The 21,263-nt window shown below is 39.0% G+C and overlaps 1 protein-coding gene across 1 annotated transcript in view; it reads left to right on the top strand.

The window, feature by feature from the left end:
* Positions 1-21,263, top strand: part of TTC6 (tetratricopeptide repeat domain 6) — a 213,666-nt gene that overhangs the window by 104,999 nt on the left and 87,404 nt on the right. Inside the window, exon 6 of the mRNA XM_046007869.1 lies at positions 2,158-2,299. Within this exon, the coding sequence (XP_045863825.1) occupies positions 2,158-2,299 (142 nt within the window). The remainder of the gene's footprint in view (positions 1-2,157; positions 2,300-21,263) is intronic.

Raw genomic sequence — 21,263 nt, forward strand, 5'->3', positions numbered from 1 at the left:
CAGTAGGGTCCCCCATACGTGTCTGCCAGAGCTATGCACTCTAAGATGTCCAATGACTTCTTTCACTTCTCTTCCTGTCAACCACTATGCCTGTTTCTTTAGTGCACATTTGGAATGTGACAAGACAATAAGATGGGAATGACTCTTACTACCTTGCTTTTGGTATAGAGCTTGATAAAAACACAGCAGTGTCTCAAGATGGCTTCTTGAAGTCAGACCTCTGCTTCGTGATCTTGGAACTATTTTACTGATCTTGATGTATGTTCTCTCTTGACTCACTATTGCAGCCAATAGAGTTTGCCCTGTTCTTTGTTTTTTTTTCTATATGTATCAGTCAGGATTCAGTTTCAGAAAACAGAAATATTTTCAGCTATTTTAAGCAAAAAGGGAGTTAGTAATGAGAATTTGATGCTTATAAAATCAGTGGAAAGATTGGAAAAATGGGCTTTAGGCAGGAGGATTTCCAGAGATGACTCACACAGCACACTTAACTGGCTGCCAAGGGAGCTGCTCTTTCTAGCATAGTCAGGAAGGTAGTAAATCTGGAAGTCAGTACTGGCAACATACCACCTTAGTTGTGATTCAGGGATACAGTGGCCTTTATTGCTGTTTTTTTTTTTTTGTAATATTTTATTTATTTATTTGACAGAGAGAGAGGTCACAAGTAGGCAGAGAGGCAGGCAGAGAGAGAGGGAGAAACAGGCTCCCCACTGAGCAGAGAGCCCGATGTGGGGCTCGATCCCAGGACTCTGAGATCGTGACCTGAGCCGAAGGCAGCAGCTTAATCCACTGAGCCACCCAGGCACCCCGCCTATATTGCTTTTGACTCTGGAACCACAGTATTTCTGTTTGATATGCTCACTGCTACCTCCCTTCCCCGCTACCAAAAGAAGAAAAACAACCTAAAAACAAAGTACTATTAACCGAAATGCTGCTACAGTAGAGCTCAATGTTGCCATAACTATTTGCCAACAAAAACATGGGAACCTTCTGCCTTCCAGATTGTTAAGTGAATACATCTGATAAGAGGATCGTAATCACATCTAAGACACTGGCTGCTGGAGAGTTTTAACCTCAGTAGCTCAGGAAAGCACGTTAGAAGGAGGATAACTTGGGAGTTGAGGGGCAGTCTACTATATTCACCATAATGGCAGTTGAACTTTATCTTCTCTTTGAATTTAAATATTTTGATGAGTTGAGATAGGAGGCTGTTCTCTGTGACTCTAATTTGGCAAACCCTATCTCCACGAGCCTAACGTTGGGTGAGCCTGTTTTTTTAAGAGCTGGTATGACAGGATCTGAGGGTTTCAGCATATTATTAAGTTAAGTATAATACTTACTTGGGTGGTTTGCATACTCTTAGTCTTCACATTTGATGGCTCATAAAGTGATTGTCTGTTCATCTAATGGCATATCCAAAAGAAGGAAGGAACATTGGCTCTAAATACTTCCATGTAAAATTGATACAGCCATAGTCTGTGCAGGCCCATTTTGTACTCATTTTATAGTTCTTTTATAGCAAGTGCAAAAATTAGTACAAATTAATACAAAATTTAGTACACAATTAATGTTATTTTAAAGCAGTTTGTAAGTCAGTCATAAATAACACATTTTGCCTTCAAATTTTCATTTAGCTTATCTCTTTGGCTTAACTAAGACTTTTATTTATAAGTTTTGTATCTCACAGATATCCTAATACACATATGTAGCCTAGAGGGGAAAACTTAATGCTATAGTTTTTTGCTTCATCCTGGCAAGCTATGATTCAAGAAGAGAAAACTTTACCATGAGAAGGCAGTTCTGCTTGGGCTGACACTTCACCTTACTCTAAAACATGACACCATTTCCTGTGGGCTTGGAGTGGGAATAGGTTAGTGATCAGAAAGTAGAGACCTTTTTACTTCTTTTTTAATTAGGCTTTCACAGTGTGAATTTATTATTCCAATGTAATAAAACCATCATAAAGGTTACTACTAAAGTATATACAGAACCAGAGATAAATTATTTTGAATCATTTCCTATTTCTGATCATCTGACTTCAGCACAATTTCTGCCTAGTATAGACATCACATGTTAATGTGTTTGTTTCAGCAGAGATATGGAATGAGACTCATCAGTGATCTAAAAAATAAATTTGTTGTTTTTATTATATTATAGAATACTGCAAGGAATTCCTTCTGTGGATCACAATCAAGACTGTGTTCCAGTCCTCCCACCACCTCCAGTGGTACTACCTCAGCTGACACAAGGAACTAGACAACTTGCTCCCAAACCATACCTACAACTCTTGGGAGAAGAAGTAAGGACATACTTTAAATACTATTTCTCTCTACCTTACAGTTCTCAAACTTTTTGAGAACTCAGGACCATTTTTATAATCTTAAGAATCACTGAGGATCTCAATAATGATTTATGTGGGTTATATCTTTTTTTTAAAGATTTTGTTTATTTGAGAGAGGGAGAGAGAGCATGTGCATGAGTTGGGTGGGGGGGCAGGAGCAGAGGGAGAGGGAGAAGCAGACTCCCCACTGAGCAGAAAGCCTGACACGTGGTCTTGATCCCAGAACCCTGGGACCATAACCCAAGCCAAAGGCAGACGCTCAACCGACAAAGCCACCCAGGTGCCTCCTTAGGAGTTATATCTATTGACATTTACAAATATTGGGAATTAAAACTGAGAAGACACTAAGTGTTTATTTACTAAAAACAGTAACAAAATAATATGTTAACATAAAATTTTTTTTGAGAAAATGAGGGTTATTTTACATTTTTTTAAAAGATTTTTATTTATTTGACAGAGAGAGATCACAAGTAGGCAGAGAGGCAGTCAGAGAGAGAAGGGGAATCAGGCTCCCTGCTGAGCAGAGAGCCTGATGTGGGGCTCGATCCCAAGACCCTGAGATCATGACCTGAGCCAATGGCAGAGGCTTAACCCACTGAGCCACCCAGGTGTGCCCCTAAATTACATGTTTTGCAATCTCTTTAATATGTGGCTTACTAGAAGATGGCTGAATTCTCATGTCTGCCTCTGCATTCAATTTTGTGGTAAGTTGTTTTGGTTGAAATACATGAGGAAAATTCTGTTCTCACACAGCTGTGTAGTTGGAAGATATTATTTTAATATACTTTAATATAATTATGGATATTTTCTTTTGATAATATGCTAAAACCTAACAATTAGTAGTTTCTTGAAAGTTGTTGCAAGTCTTTTCCCATTGAGGATGATATTTGCTGTGGGTCTTTCATAGATAGATTTTATGAAGTTCAGGAATGTTCCCTCTATCCCTATACTTTGAAGCGTTTTCATCAGGAACGGATGCTGGATTTTGTCAAATGCTTTTTCTGCATCAGTTGAGAGGACCATGTGGTTCTTCTCTCTTCTCTTATTGATTTGTTCTATCACATTGATTGATTTGTGAATGTTGAACCAACCTTGTAAGCCAGGGATGAATCCCACCTGGTCATGGTGGATAATCTTTTTAATGTGCTGCTGGATCCTGTTTGCTAGGATCTTGTTGAGAATCTTAGCATCCATATTCATCAGTGATATTGGTCTGAAATTCTCCTTTTTGGTAGGGTCTTTGCCTGGTTTGGGGATCAGGGTAATGCTGGCTTCATAAAAAGAGTCTGGATATGTTTGTTTTTTATTTTTAAATTATTTTTATTAACATTGTATTTTATTAACATGTATTATTTGCCCCAGTGGTACAGGTTATGGTGATAAATATTAACTAGTTAATATTAACTAGACTTATTGTGGTGATCATTTTGCAACATATATAAATGTCAAATCATTGTACTGAAACCAGTATAATGTTATATGTCAGTTATACTTCAGTAACAAAAATAAACAGAAAGGAAATAGAAAATCTCAGGAAAGAAATAAAAAATATTGGGAAGAAACACAAACATTTTAGGATTAAAAATATAATAATGAAATAAAAAGCCTAGTAGATGGGCTCAAAAGTAGAATGGAGGAGATAGGAATCAGTGAACTTGAAGACAGAAGAATAGAATTTATCCACTTTGAACAACAAAGAGAAATAGATTGAAAAAAATATTTACAGACTTGTGGGAGCAGGTCCCTTAAGGACCTGTGGGCCTATAGTAAAAGATCTAACGTTTGTGTTATTGCATTCCTGTAAGGAGAAGAAAAAGAAGAGGTGGTGGTGACTGAAAATGTGTAGGAGGAAAAAAAAATTCCAAATTTACCAAATTTGGAAAAACACATATTTAGGAAGCTGAACAAACCCCAAGAAGGAGAAATCTAAAGAAATTTGTAGTAAGCCATATAATAGACTGCTGAGAAATAATGATAGAAAAAATCTTGAAAGCACCAAGAGAGAAACTATATGTTATCTATAGGAAAAAAAACATTTGAATAGCAGTGCATTCTCATCAGAAACTAGGGAGGCCAGAAATCAGTCCTTTATCTCAAGAAAATATCCTTTGGGATTGAAGGAGAATCAAGATACTTTCAGATGAAAAGGAAACCAGGACAATTTGTTGCTGGCAGATTTGACTTAAAAGAATGACCAGAGGAAGTTCTCTAAGTAGGAAGAAAATAATTAAAAAAGGAATCTTGGAGTATCTAGAAGGAACAAAAAGAAGTAAAACAAAAATATGATTAAAGCAGGAGTCAAGATGGCAGAGAAGTAGTAGGCTGAGATGACATCAGGTAGCAGGAGATCAGCTAGATAGCTTATCAAACCATTCCGAACACCTACAAACCCAACAGGAGATTGAAGAGAAGAAGAGCAGCAATTCTAGAAACAGAAAATTGACCACTTTCTGAAAAGTAGGATCAGCGGAGACATGAGTCCAAAGCAATGGGAAGATAGACCGCAGGGGGAAGGGCCAGCTCCCGGCAAGTGGCAGAACAATGGAGCCCTAAATCAGGAATTTTAAGAGTCTGCACGATGGAGGGACATCACTCCAGAGGCTAAACTGGGGTGAAGCCTATGCGGGGTCAGCGTGGCCCCAGGTCCTGCAAGGTCACAGAAGGATCGGGGGTGTCAGAGTGTCGCAGAGCTCACAGGTATTAGAACTAAAATCTAAACAAGTTGAAATAAAAAAAGCTATTAATTAGGTGCAATAAAAAATGGAGGCTCTCACTGCTAGGATAAATGAGGCAGAAGAAAGAATTAGTGATATAGAAGACCAAATGACAGAGAATAAAGGAGCTGAGCAAAAGAGAGACAAACAGCTACTGGACCATGTGAGGAGAATTCGAGAGATAAGTGACACCATAAGATGAAACAACATCAGAATAATTAGGATTCCTGAAGAAGAAGAAAGAGAAAGGGTAGCAGAAGGTATATTAGAGAGAATTATTGTAGAGAATTTCCCTAATATGGCAAAGGGAACAAGCATCAAAATCCAGGAGGTACAGAGAACCCCCCCTCAAAATCAACAAGAATAGGTCCACACCCTGTTACCTAATAGTAAAATTTACAAGCCTTAGCGACAAATAGAAAATCCCAAAAGCAGCCCAGGAAAAGAAGTCTAGAACATACAATGGTAAAAATATTAGATTGGCAGCAGACTTATCCACAGAGACCCGGCAGGCCAGAAAGAACTGGCATGATATATTCAGAGCATTAAATGAGAAAAACATGCAGCCAAGAATACTCTATCCAGCTAGACTATCACTGAAAATAGAAGGAGAGATAAAAAGCTTCCAGGACAAACAAAAACTGAAAGAATTTGCAAACACTAAACCAGCTCTACAGGAAATATTGAAAGGGGTCCTCTAAGCAAAGAGAGACCCTAAAAGTAGTAGATCAGAAAGGTACAGAGACTACAGTAACATTCACCTTATAGGCAATACAACTGCACTAAACTCTTCTCTCTCAATAGTTACCCTGAATGTTAATGGGCTAAATGCCACAATCGAAAGACACAGGGTATCAGAATGGATAAAAAAACAAAACCCATCAATATGCTGCCTACAAGAAACTCATTTTAGACCCGAAGTCACCTCCAGATTTAAAGTGAGGGGGTGGAAAACAATTTACCATGCTAATGGACATCAGAAGAAAGCTTGGGTGGCAATCCTTATATCAGATCAATTAGATTTTAAGCCAACGACTATAATAAGAGATGAGGAAGGATGCTATAGCATACTCAAAGGGTCTGTCCAACAAGAAGATCTAACAATTTTAAATATCTATGTCCCTAATGTGGGAGCAACCAACTCTATAAACCAGTTAATAACAAAATCAAAGAAACACATCAACAATAATACAATAATAGTAGGGGACTTTAACACTCCCCTCACTGAAATGGACAGATCATCCAAGCAAAAGATCAACAAGGAAATAAAGGCCTTAAATGACACACTGGACCAGAAGGACATCACAGATATATTCAGAACATTTCATCCCAAAGCAACAGATACACATTCTTCGCTAGTGCACATGGAACATTCTCCAGAATAGATCACATCCTGGGTCCTAAATCAGGTCTCAACTGGTATCAAAAGACTGGGATCATTCCCTGCATATTTTCAGACCACAGTGCTCTGAAGCTAGAACTCAATCACAAGAGGAAATTTGGAAAGAACCCAAATACGTGGAGACTAAACAGCATCCTACTAAAGAATGAATGGATCAACCAGGAAATCAAAGAAGAATTGAAAAAATTCATGGAAACAAATGATAATGAAAACACAATGGTTCAAAACCTGTGGGACACAGCAAAGGCAGTCCTGAGAGGAAAATATATAGTGGTACAAGCCTTTCTCAAGAAATAAGAAAGGTCTCAAATGCACAACCTAACCCTACACCTAAAGGAGCTGGAGAAAGAACAACAAAGAAAGCCTAAACCCCGTAGGAGAAAAGAAATATACCCCTGGCCAGACTTATCAAAAAGAAAAGAGAAAGGACCCAAATAAATAAAATCATGAATGAAAGAGGAGAGATCACAACCAACACCAAAGAAATGCAAACAATTATAAGAACATATAATGAGCAATTCTACGCCAACAAATTTGACAATCTGGAAGAAATGGATGCATTCCTAGAGACATATAAACTACCACAACTGAACCAGGAAGAAATAGATAACCAGAAGAGACCTATAACCAGTAAGGAGATTGAAACAGTCATCAAAAATCTCCAAACAAACAAAAGCCCAGGGCCAGATGGCTTCCCAGGAGAATTCTACCAAACATTTAAAGAATTAATTCCTATTCTCCTGAAACTCTTTCAAAAGATAGAAATGGAAGGAAAACTTCCAGACTCATCTTATGAGGCCAGCATCACCTTGATCCCAAAACCAGACAAGGATCCCATCAAAAAAGAGAATTACAGACCAATATCCTTTTTTTTTATTTGTTTATTTACAGCACAACAGTGTTCATTGTTTTGGCATCACACCCAGTGCTCCATGCAGAACGTGCCCTCCCTATTACCCACCACCTGGTTCCTCAACCTCCCACCCCCCCCGCCCCTTCAAAACTCTCTGGTTGTTTTTCAGAGTCCATAGTCTCTCTTGGTTCATCTCCCCTTCCAGTTTCCCTCAACTCCCTCTGCTCCATGTTCTTTATTATGCTCCACAAATAAGTGAGACCATATGATACTTGACTCTCTTTGCTTGACTTATTTCACTCAGCATAATCTCTTATTATGCAGATATGATTATCTGGTTTGTGTGTGTTGAGTTTGAGAAGTTCTTTATAGATCCTGGATATCAACCTTTTGTCTGTACTGTCATTTGCAAATATCTTCTCCCATTCCGTGGGTTGCCTTTTTGTTTTGTTGACTGTTTCCTTTGCTGTGCAGAAACTTTTGATCTTGATGAAGTCCCAAAAGTTCATTTTTGCTTTTGTTTCCTTGGCCTTTGGAGACATATCTTGAAAGAAGTTGCTGTGGCTGATATCGAAGAGGTTACTGCCTATGTTCTCCTCTAGGATTCTGAGAGATTCCTGTCTCACGTTGAGGTCTTTTATCCATTTCGAGTTTATCTTTGTGTACAGTGTAAGAGAATGGTCAAGTTTCATTCTTCTACATATCGCTGTCCCGTTTTCCCAGCACCATTTATTGAAGAGACTGTCTTTTTTCCATTGAATATTTTTTCCTGTTTTGTCGAAGATTATTTGACCATAGAGTTGAGGGTCCATATCTGGGCTCTCCACTCTGTTCCACTGGTCTATGTGTCTGTTTTTATGCCAGTACCACACTGACAGACCAATATCCTTGATGAACACAGATGCAAAAATTCTCACCAAAATACTAGCCAATAGGATGCAACAGTACATTAAAAGGATTATTCACCACGACCAAGTGGATTTATTCCTGGGCTGCAAGGTTGGTTCAACATCCAAAAATCAACCAATGTGATACAATACATTAATAAATGAAAGAACAAGAACCATATGATACTCTCAATAGATGCTGAAAAAGCATTTGACAAAGTACAACACCCCTTCCTGATCAAAACTCTTCAAAGTGTTCAAAGTGTAGCGATAGAGGGCACATATCTCAATATTATCAAAGCCATCTATGAAAAACCTACTGCAAATGTCATTCTCAATGGAGAAAAACTGAAAGCTTTTCCGCTAAAGTCAGGAACATGGCAGCACTGTCCACTATCATCACTGCTATTCAACATAGTAATAGATGTCCTAGCCTCTGCAATCAGACAACAAAAAGAAATTAAAGGCATCCAAATTGGCAAAGAAGAAGTCAAACTATCACTCTTCACAGATGATATGATACTATATGTGGAAAACCCAAAAGACTCCACTCCAAAACTGCTAGAACTTGTACAGGAATTCAGTAAAGTGTCAGGATATAAAAGCAATGCACAGAAATCAGTTGCATTTCTATATACCAACAACAAGGCAGAAGAAAGAGGAATTAAGGAGTCAATGCCATTTACAATTGCACCCAAACGATAAGATACCTAGGAATAAACGTAAGTAAAGAGGCTAAGAATCTATACTCAGAAAACTATAAAGTACTCATGAAAGAAATTGAGGAAGACACAAAGAAATGGAAAAATGTTCCATGCTTCTGCATAGGAAGAACAAATATTGTGAAAATGTCTATGCTACCTAAAGCAATCTACACATTTAATGCAATCCCTATCAAAATCCCATCCATTTTTTTTTCAAAGAAATGGAACAAGTAATCCTAAAATTTCTATTGAACCAGAAAAGACCTCGAATAGCCAAAGGAATATTGAAAAAGAAAGCCAAAGTTGGTGGCATCACAATTCTGGGCTTCAAGCTCTATTACAAAGCTGTCATCATCAAGACAGTATGGTACTAGCACAAAAACAGACACATATATCAATGGAACAGAATAGAGAGCCAGAAATAGACCCTCAACTCTATGGTCAACTAATCTTCGACAAAGCAGGAAAAGAATGTCCAATGGAACATTGGTCTCTTCAACCAATGGTGTTGGGAACATTGGACAGCCACATACAGAAGAATGAAACTGGACCATTTCCTTATACCACACACGAAAATAGAATCAAAATGGATGAAGGACCTCAATGTGAGAAAGGAATCCATCAAAATCCTTAAGGAGAACACAGGCAGCAACCTCTTCGACCTCAGCCATAGCAACTTCTTCCTAGGAACATCGCCAAAGGCAAGGGAAGCAAGGGCAAAAATGAATTAGTGGGACTTCATGAAGATCCAAAGCTTTTGCACAGAAAGGAAACAGTTAACAAAACCAAAAGACAACTGACAGAATGGGAGAAGATATTTGCAAATGACATATCGGATAAAGGCCTAGTGTCCAAAACATAAAGAGCTTAGCAAACTCAACACCCAAAGAACAAATAATCCAATCAAGAAATGGGCAGAGGCCATGAGCAGACATTTCTGCAAAGAAGACATCCAGATGGCCAACAGACACATGAAAAAATGCTCCACATCACTCGGCATCAGTGAAATACAAATCAAAACCACAATGAGATACTACCTCACACCAGTCAGAATGGCTAAAATTAACAAGTCAGGAAATGACAGATGCTGGTGAGGATGCAGAGAAAGGGGAACCCTCCTACAGTGTTGGTGGGAATGAAAGCTGGTGCAACCACTCTGGAAAACAGCATGGAGGTTCCTCAAAAAGTTGAAAATAGAACTACCCTATGACCCAGTGATTGCACTACTGGGTATTTACCCTAAAGATACAAATGTAGTGATCCGAAGAGGCACGTGCACCTGAATGTTTATAGCACCCGAATGTTCACAATAGCCAAACTATGGAAAGAACCTAGATGTCCATCAACAGATGAATGGATAAAGAAGATGTGCTATATATACACAATGGAATACTATGCAGCCATCAAAAGAAATGAAATCTTGCCATTTGCAACGACCTGGATGGAACTAGAGGGTATTATGCTTAGCGAAATAAGTCAATTGGAGAAAGACAACTATCATATGATCTCCTTGGTATGAGGAAGTGGAGATGCAATGTGGGGGGCTTGGGGGGTAGGAAAAGAACAAATGAAACAAGACGGGATTGGGAGGGAGACAAACCATAAGTGACTCTTAATCTCACAGAACAAACTGAGGGTTGCTGGTGGGAGGGGGGTCGGGAGAGGGGGGTGGGTTATGGACTTTGGGGAGGGTATGTGCTATGGGGAGGGCTGTGAAGTTGTAAACCTGGCGATGTACAGACCTGTACCCCGGGGATAAAAATGCAGTATATGTTTATTAAAAAATAAATTAATTAAAAAAAATAAAAAAGGGAAAAATATGATTAAAGCAAAAGTTTCCTTCTGCTTTTGAATGTTCTAAATTATGTTTGTCAGTTGATGTAAGAAATTATAATGTTATTAACTGTATATAGAAGAAATGTTTAAAATAGTTATAAATGAGGAAAGGTATAAATGGAAGTAAGTTTTCATATTACTTGAACTGGTAAAATGATGACATTTGTAGGCTTTGATAAATTATGTTTTTAGAATATAATTCCTAGATCAAAACTAAAAAGCTATACAAAGAGATACACTGAAAAACACCATAGATAAACAAAAGTAGAATTTAAAAATATGTCCAGATAACAGGAAGGCAAGGTAAAGAAAACAAAACAAAAAATGAAATGGCAGACCAAAATCCCAAGATAAATGTAAATTGTCTAGGTACACCAATTAAGTGATGGAGATTGCAGAGTAGATTAAAAAACATGGCCCAAGTAAGTGTCTTCAAATATAATGACATAGGAGGTTGAAAACAAAAAGGTAAAAAAAGTTATATCATGCAGGGGCGCCTGGGTGGCTCAGTGGGTTGGGCCTCTGCCTTCGGCTCAGGTCATGATCCCAGGATCCTGGGATCGAGTCCCGCATCGGGCTCTCTGCTCAGCAGGGAGCCTGCTTCCCCTCTCTCTCTGTTCTGCCTCTCTGTCTGCTTGTGATCTCTCTCTCTGTCAAATAAATAAATAAAATCTTAAAAAAAATTATATCATGCAAACATAAGGAAAAGCAGATTATTAGTTAATATTAATATCATTAATATCAGATAAAGCAAACTTTGAAGCAAAGAAAATTATCAGAGACAGAGGGGCATTGTATTATGATAAAAGTGTCAACCAACCAGGAAGACATAGCAATCTTGAGAAGTTTGTGCACCAAAGAACAGACCTACAAACTATATGCAGCAAAAACTGGAATGAGAAATAGGCAATTCCACAATTACTTTTGGAGATGTCACCACCTCTCTAAATAATTGATAAAAACACTTAGAAAATCAGCAAAGTTATTGGAGAACTCAAAATTCCATTAACCAATAGAATCTAGTTGAAATTATAGAACATTTTACCCCAAAAAAGCAGAATAAATATTCTTTTCAAGTTCCCATAGGACATATACCAAGATAGAACATACCCATTATGGGCTCAAATCAGAGATCAATAACAAAGATAAGAAAAAAATCTCCAAATATTTGGAAGCTAAACAATAAAGTTAGAAGTAACTGTGCATTGACAAGAAAGTCTCAAGATTAAAAAAATATATATATATGTATATTAAATATATAAATACATATATAATATATATATTTAAGATTTTATTTATTTGAGAGAGAGCAAGCATGAGCTGTGAGAGGAGCAGAGGGGCAAGCATACTCCCCATTGTGTGTGGAGCCGAATGGACAGTCTCAATCCCAGGACCCTGAGATCATGACCTGAGCCAAAGGCAGACACTTAACTGACTGAGCCACCCATGTGCTCTCCCCACCTTTCTTTAAACTGAAAATACAACTCTGACTCAGCAATAAAAAGGAAGGAATTCTTGATATATGCAGCTGTAAGGATGAATCTTCAGAGAATTACACTGAAAAGGCCAGTTTTAAAAGATTACATACTGTATGGTTTCCTTATATAACATTCTTGAAGTAATGAAGATATAGAAATGGAAGACACATTGGTGGTTTCTAGGATTTCAGGATGGGGGGACATTGGATGAGTGTGTCTATAAAAGGACAACATGAGGGACACTTGCGGTGATGAGATGTTTTGTATTTTCACTGTTAATGTTAATATATGCTTGTTATATTGTACTATAATTTTGCAAGATGTTACCTTTGAGGGAAACTGGGTAAAGGATAGGTGGGATCTCTCTTACTATTTCTTAAAACTGCATGTGAATCTACAATTATCTCAAATTAAAAAAAAATGTAATAAAAATTGTGATCATTAGAGCAAAACAAAGCAGTTGAACTTAGTTGTAAAGGTAATCTTGAGTGATAATTTGTGTAGCTAAAAGAGAATGTATTAAGTGATAATTCCCACAGCTAAAACCACATCAATGACTTTCATGCCTTGATACATTAAAAATCTATTGTTGTTCGCCAAAGGCAAGGGAAGCAAGGGCAAAAATGAACTATTGGGAGTTCATCAAGATAAAAAGCTTTTGCATAGCAAAGGAAACAGTCAATAAAACCAAAAGATAACCGACAGAGTGGGAGATGATATTTGCAAATGACATATCAGATAAAGGGCTAGTATCAAAATCTATAAAGAAGTTATCAAATTCGAACTGGGGAGTCAAGATGGCAGGGAAGTAGGAGGAGGCGCCTTTTCAACCTGTACCCTAAAGTGAGCTGATTACCTACCAGGGAACTCCGACCACCCATGAAATCAGCCTGAGATCAGAATTATACATGTCTTGATCTCTACAGGAGCAGAAGACGCCAGTGACAGGTAAAGCAGAGTGGGAACATCAGACTGATATTGGAAGATAAACAAAAGGGAGAGGGAGCCACCAGAGGTGACCGATTGGAAAGTAATACCCCAATACGAGAGTGCCCTGCATCTGGGGATCAGCATTAACTTGGAGTCTGGTTGAAAGCACTCAAAAAACAAAGAGCAAATGATCGCGGGGGGAAATAGTGGAAATCTGGGCGGTTAGGGACAGGGACTTAAGTCCCTGGACCCAGGACAGCCTCCCCTGGCACTGAGCCAGAGAGAGTGCGGCAGAGAAATCAGGTCTCCGTCCTTGAGCCGCCAGTGCGCCTGAACGCCAGCGCGCCCGAGAATGAGTGGGGTCTGGGTCCCGTGAGGGGCTGGGAGCCTGGCCAGACGGCAATCCTGAAACGCGCGCGTCCCACACCCTCCCTTGGGAGAGGTGCTCATAGGCGTTGTTAGCCTGGAGCTCTGGCATCCGGAAAAACCAGACATTCCCAGCCCAGGACAGCGGGAAAATCTCAGTGTGTAATCTCTGCTTGGAATCTCTCTGGCAGTCTGGAGCTGCCTAGACAGCTGCCGCTGCCCTGGTATTGGATACAACGAGGAGCTCCTGCATCCCCAGGGACCGTGACTTGGAACCGACTCTGCCAGCAGCTCTGCAGAGCATTCTGAGGCTTCTCTCTGAGAGGGAGGTCTGGGTGCAGTTTGCTCTCCTCTAAACCTCCAAAAACCATCAAAAGCTGTCAAGGCAAGAGAAAACAGATGAAAGAACATAAAAACCCCCAGGAACAAATGCCTGAAAAAACAGTTTCCTCAGAGCCCACCCTCTTGAGGGGAGCGAGAGGACCTAACTCAGGGAACATCATTGTCTGAAAACCCACGTGGCAGTCCCCTCCCCCAGAAAACCAAGCAGGAAGGAAGAAAAAAAAAAAGACTACAAGAGAACAACCACCACTACTTCATAAGTACAACTTTTATTTTTAACTCTTTACCAATATTCGGGTTCTTTTTTTTTTTTAATACCTATAGATATTTTTTGTTATTTGTTTATTTACAGCATAACAGTGTTCATTGTTTTGGCATCACACCCAGTGCTCCATGCAGTACGTGCCCTCCCTATTACCCACCACCTGGTTCCTCAACCTCCCACCCCCCCCATCCCTTCAAAACCCTCTGGTTGTTTTTCAGAGTCCATAGTCTCTCATGGTTCATCTCCCCTTCCAGTTTCCCTCAACTCCCTCTCCTCTCCATCTCCCCATGTCCTCCATGTTCTTTGTTATGCTCCACAAATAAGTGAGACCATATGATACTTGACTCTCTCTGCTTGACTTATTTCGCTCAGCATAATCTCTTCCAGTCCCATCCATGTTGCTACAAAAGTTGGGTATTCATCCTTTCTGATGGAGGCATAATACTCCATCGTGTATATGGACCACATCTTCCTTATCCATTCATCCGTTGAAGGGCATCTTGGTTCTTTCCACAGGTTGGTGACCGTGGCCATTGCTGCTGTAAACATTGGGGTACAGATGGCTCTTCTTTTCACTACATCTGTATCTTTGGGGTAAAAACCCAGCAGTGCAATTGCAGGGTCATAGGGAAGCTCTATTCTTAATTTCTTAAGGGATCTCCACACTGTTCTCCAAAGTGGCTGCACTAACTTGCATACAGATAATTTTTTAACCTATTTACCATCACACTGAGATGTCCAGTACATCAAATTCCTTAATAACCTTCTAACCTGAACTTTTTGATACATATACCCGAGGTTTTTTTTTGCATTTCTAATTTAAAAATTTTTTTAAATTTTAACTTAGTTTAGTCTAGTTTATTCTTTTTTAATTTTTATTTTCTACTATACATATAGAGTTAAACTTCAAGGTAATCCCCTTTCCTCAATAAATGCTACCCCTATAGGCAAACCAGTTTCTAATCCCCCTGTAACTTAGGAAAGTTGAGTCCCTTAACAAAAACATCAAGATACATCCAGGAAGAATCAAAATAAACTTCCTTGCCCACACTGAGAATTTATAACCACTCTCCCAATTTTTCCTTCTGCCAGTGTTTCTGTGAATTTGTGTTTGTCCTGATAATATATAAATCTTATACTTGGGGTTCTTTCTGATGAGGTTCTTCCCTTTTTTTGCTTATATATATATATATATACTTTTTTTTTCTCTTCTCATATACTTTTATCAGTCTTTTTGTTTGTTTTTGTTTGTATACTTCATAAATCTTACCTTGGGGCCCATTTGGGCTGGGCCTTCTCTTTTATCTTCCCTTTTTTTCCTGTCTCTCTCTATTTTTTTTCCTTTTTTTCTTTTCCTTTTATTTTTTCTTTCTTCTTCTCTATTTCTTTTTCTTTTCTTTTTTCTCTCATTTGGGTGGGGAACCCTGATTGCACAGAAGCGCTCGAGGGTGCACCTTGACTGCACCACAATCGATAAATACAGCTGCATCTGTTCAGTCATCTCTTACCAAAATGACTAGGAGGAGGAATACCCAACAGAAGAAAAATACAGAGGATGGACCTTTGGCAACAGAGCTAATGTCTATCGACATAGACAATATGTTGGAAAAGGAATTCAGACTAACAATTATCCAGGCAATAGCTAGGTTGGAGAAAGCCATGGATGACCAAACAGAATTGATTAGGGCAGAACTGAAAGCCACCAGGGATGATGTTCACAATGTTAGAGCAGAACTGAAAGCCACCAGGGATGATGTTCAAAATGCTCCCAATGAGTTCTCTAAATTCTCTAATCTCTAAAAGCTAGGGTAACTGAGACAGAAGATAGAATTAGTGATCTGGAGGACAAACAGAGAGAAAGGATCAGGAGGAAGCTTGGAACAAACAGCTGAGACGCCACAAAAACAGAATCAGGGAAATAAATGATCCCATGAAATGTTCCAATGTCAGAATTATTGGAATCCCTGAAGGGGAGGAAAACGAAAGAAGTCTAGAAGATATAGTGGAAGAAGTTGTCTATGAAAATTTTCCCAATCTCACGAATGAAACAATGTTCATGTACTAGAGGCAGAGAGATTTCCTCCCAAGATTTTAGATTCTCGAAAGTCCTCATGACACCTTATAGTTAAAATGAGGAATTATGTTTCAAGACAGACCCTCTTAAAAGCAGCTAGGACAAAGAAGCTCCTTATATACAGAGGAAAGCCCATTAGAATAACGTCAGACCTGTCCACAGAGACCTGGCAAGCCAGGAAGGGCTGGCAGAATATATTCAGAGTACTAAATGAGAAGAACATGCAGCCAAGAATACTCTATCTGGCAAGACTGACATTTAAAATGGATGGAGAGATAAAGAGTTTCCAAGACCGGCAAGGCTTAAAAGACTATGCAACCGGGGCGCCTGGGTGGCTCATTGGGTTAAAGCCTCTGCCTTTTGCTCAGGTCATGATCCCAGGGTCCTGGGATCGAGCCCTGCATCGGGCTCTCTGCTTGGCAGGGAGCCTGCTTCCTCCTCTCTCTCTCTCTGCTTGCCTCTCTCACTACTTGTGATTTCTATCTGTCAGATAAATAAACAAAATCTTAAAAAAAAAAAAAAGGACTATGCAACCACCAAGCTGACACTGCAGGAAATATTAAGGGGGGTCCTATAAAAGAGAAAAAATCCCAAGAATATCACTGAATAGAAATATAGAAACAATCTACAGACAGAAAGACTTCAGAGGTAACATGATGTCAATAAAAACCTATCTCTCAATAATCACTCTCAATGTGAATGGCCTAAATGTGCCCATAAAACAACACAGGGTTGCAGATTGGATAAAACGACAGGACCCATCCCTATGTTGTCTACAAGAGACCCATTTTGCACCTAAGGATACACCCAGACTGAAAGTGAAGGGATGGAGAAGCATCTTTCATGCCAATGGGCCTCAAAAGAAGGCTGGGGTAGCGATTCTCATATCAGATATATTAGATTTTAAACTAAAGACTGTAGTCAGAGATACAGAAGGACACTACATAATTCTTTTTTTTTTTTAAAGATTTATTTATTTGACAGAGAGAAATCACAAAAGAGGCAGGCAGAGAGAGAGGAAGGGAAGCAGGCTCTCCGCTGAGCAGAGAGCCCGATGTGGGACTCGATCCCAGGACCCCGAGATCATGACCTGAGCTGAAGGCAGCGGCTTAACCCACTGAGCCACCCAGGCGCCCCGGACACTACATAATTCTTAAAGGGACTATCCACCAAGATGATCTAACAATTATAAGTATCTATGCCTCCAATATGGGAGCACCCAATTACATAAGAAAACTATTAATCAAGATAAAGAGTCATATTGATATGAATACATTGATAGTAGGAGATCTTAATACGCCTCTCTCAGAAATAGACAGATCATCGAAGCAGAAAATTAATAAAGAAATAAGAGCATTGAATGAAACATTGGACCAGATGGACCTCATAGACATATACAGAACATTCCATCCTAAAACAATAGAATACTCATTCTTCTCAAGTGCATATGGAACCTTCTCCAGAATAGACCACATACTGGGTCACAAAGCAGGACTAAACCAATACCAAAAGACTGACATTATTCCCTGCATATTCTCAGATCACAATGCTTTGAAACTAGAACTCAATCACAAGGAAAAGTTCAGAAGGGACTCAAACACCTGGAAGCTAAAGACCACCTTGCTTAAGAATGCTTGGATCAACCAGGAGATCAAAGATGAACTTAAACAATTCATGGAAACCAATGAGAATGAAGACACTTCGGTCCAAAACCTATGGGATACAGCAAAGGCGGTTCTAACGGGGAAATACATAGCCATCCAAGCCTCCCTCAAAAAAACTGAAAAATCCAGAATACACCAGCTGCCTCTACACCTTAAAGAACTGAAGAATCAACAACAAATCAAACCAACTCCACATGCAAGAAGGGAAATAATCAAGATTAGAGCAGAGATCAATGAGGTAGAAACCAGAGATACAGTAGAACGTATCAATGAAACTAGAAGCTGGTTTTTTGAAAGAATCAATAAGATCGATAAACCATTGGCCATACTAATCCAAAAGAAAAGAGAGAAAGCCCAAATTAATAAAATTATGAATGAAAAGGGAGAGATCACAACTAACACAAGGAAATAGAAACAATCATCAGGAATTATTACCAACAGTTATATGCCAATAAGCTAAGCAACCTAGATGAAATGGATGCATTCCTGGAAAACTATAAACTCCCAAAATTGAACCAGGAAGAAATTGACAACCTGAATAGACTGATATCTAGTAATGAGATTGAAGCAGTGATCAAAAACCTCCTGAAGCTGTTCCAAAAAATTGAAGCAGAAGGAAAACTTCCAGAATCTTTTTATGAAGCCAGCATTACCTGGATCCCCAAACCAGGCAAAGACCCTACCAAAAAGGAGAATTTCAGACCAATATCACTGATGAATATGGATGCTAAGATTCTCAACAAGATCCTAGCAAACAGGATCCAGCAGCACATTAAAAAGATTATCCACCATGACCAGGTGGGATTCATCCCTGGCTTACAAGGTTGGTTCAACATTTGCAAATCAATCAATGTGATAGAACAAATCAATAAGAGAAGAGAGAAGAACCACATGGTCCTCTCAATTGATGCAGAAAAAACATTTGACAAAATCCAGCATCCATTCCTGACTAAAACACTTCAAAGTATAGGGAAAGAAGGAACATTCCTGAACTTCATAAAATCTATCTATGAAAGACCCACAGCAAATATCATCCTCAATGGGAAAAAGCTTGCAGCCTTCCCGTTGAGATCAGGAACATGACAAGGATGCCCACTCTCACCACTCTTGTTCAACATAGTATTAGAAGTCCTAGCAACAGCAATCAGACAACAAAGAGAAATAAAAGGTATCCGAATTGGCAAGGAAGAAGTCAAACTCTCTTCGCAGATGACATGATTCTTTATATGGAAAACCCCAAAGACTCCACCCCCAAACTACTAGAACTCATACAGCAATTCAGTAACGTGGCAGGATACAAAGTCAATGTACAGAAATCAGTGGCTTTCTTATACACTAACAATGAAAATACAGAAAGGGAAATTAGAGAATCGATTCCATTTCTTATAGCACCAAGAACCATAAGATACCTGGGAATATCTTTATTTTACCAAAGAGGTAAAGGACCTGTACTCGAGGAACTACAGAACACTCATGAAAGAAATTGAAGAAGACACAAAAAGATGGAAGAGCATTCCATGCTCTTGGGTCGGAAGAATAAACATTGTTAAAATGTCTATACTGCCTAGAGCAATCTATACTTTTAATGCCATTCCGATCAAAATTCCACCGGTATTTTTCAAAGAGCTGGAGCAAATAATCCTAAAATTTGTATGGAATCAGAAGAGACCCCGAATTGCTAAGGAAATGTTGAAAAACAAAAGCAAAACTGGCGGCATCACGTTACCCGATTTCAAGCTTTACTACAAAGCTGTGATCACGAAGACAGCGTGGTACTGGCATAAAAACAGACATATTGACCAGTGGAACAGAGTGGAGAGCCCAGATATGGACCCTCAACTCTATGGTCAAATAATCTTCGACAAAACAGGAAAAAATATATAATGAAAAAAAGACAGTCTCTTCAATAAATGGTGCTGGGAAAACGGGACAGCGATATGTAGAAGAATGAAACTCGACCATTCTCTTACACTGTACACAAAGATAAACTTGAAATGGATAAAAGACCTCAACGTGAGACAGGAATCTCTCAGAATCCTAGAGGAGAACATAGGCAGTAACCTCTTCGATATCAGCCACAGCAACTTCTTTCAAGATATGTCTCCAAAGGAGAAGAATAAATGAAACAAGATGGGATTGGGAGGGAGACAAACCATAAATGACTCTTAATCTCACAAAACAAACTGGGGGTTGCTGGGGGGAGGTGGGATTGGGAGAGGGGGAGCGGGCTATGGACATTGGGGAGGGGAGGCGAACCATAAGAGACTATGGACTCTGAAAAACAACCTGAGGGTTTTGAAGGGTCAGGGGTGGGAGGATGGGGGAACAGGTGGTGGGTAATGGGGAGGGCACGTTTTGCATGGAGCACTGGGTGTTGTGCAAAAAGAATGAATACTGTTACGCTGAAAAAATAAATAAAATGAAAAAAAAAAAAACAATGTAAAAAAAAAATAAATAAAAGATATGTCTCCAAAGGCCAAAAAAACAAAAGCGAAAATGAACTTTTGCGACTTCATCAAGATCAAAAGCTTCTGCACAGCAAAGGAAACAGTCAACAAAACAAAAAGGCAACCCACGGAATGGGAGAAGATATTTGCAAATGACAGTACAAACAAAAGGTCGATATCCAGGATCTATAAAGAACTCCTCAAACTCAACACACACAAAACAGAAAATCATATCAAAAAGTGGGCAGAAGATATGAACAGACACTTCTCCAATGAAGACATACAAATGGCTATCAGACACATGAAAAAATGTTCATCATCACTAGCCATCAGGGAGATTCAAATGAAAACTACATTGACCATAGAGTTGAGGGTCGATTTCTGGGCTCTCTATTCTGTTCCACTGATCTATGTGTCTGTTTTTGTGCCAGTACCATGCTGTCTTGATGATGACAGCTTTGTAATAGAGCTTGAAGTCCGGAATTGTGATGCCACCAACTTTGGCTTTGTTCTTCAATATTTCTTTGGCTATTCGAGGTCTTTTCTGGTTCCATATAAATTTTAGGATTATTTGTTCCATTTCTTTGAAAAAAATGGATGGTATTTTGATAGGGATTGCATTAAATGTGTAGATTGCTTTAGGTAGCATAGACATTTTCACAATATTTATTCTTCCAATCCAGGAGCATGGAACATTTTTCCATTTTTTTGTGTCTTCCTCAATTTCTTTCATGAGTACTTTATAATTTTCTGTGTATAGATTCTTAGTCTCTTTGGTTAGGTTTATTCCTAGGTATCTTATAGTTTTGGGTACAATTGTAAATGGGATTGACTCCTTAATTTCTCTTTCTTCAGTCTTGTTGTTGGTGTACAGAAATGCAACTGATTTCTGTGCATTGATTTTATATCCTGACACTTTACTGAATTCCTGTACAAGTTCTAGCAGTTTTGGAGTGGAGT

Source organism: Meles meles, chromosome 6 (genome assembly GCF_922984935.1).
Source record: "Meles meles chromosome 6, mMelMel3.1 paternal haplotype, whole genome shotgun sequence".
NCBI lineage: Eukaryota > Metazoa > Chordata > Mammalia > Carnivora > Mustelidae > Meles > Meles meles.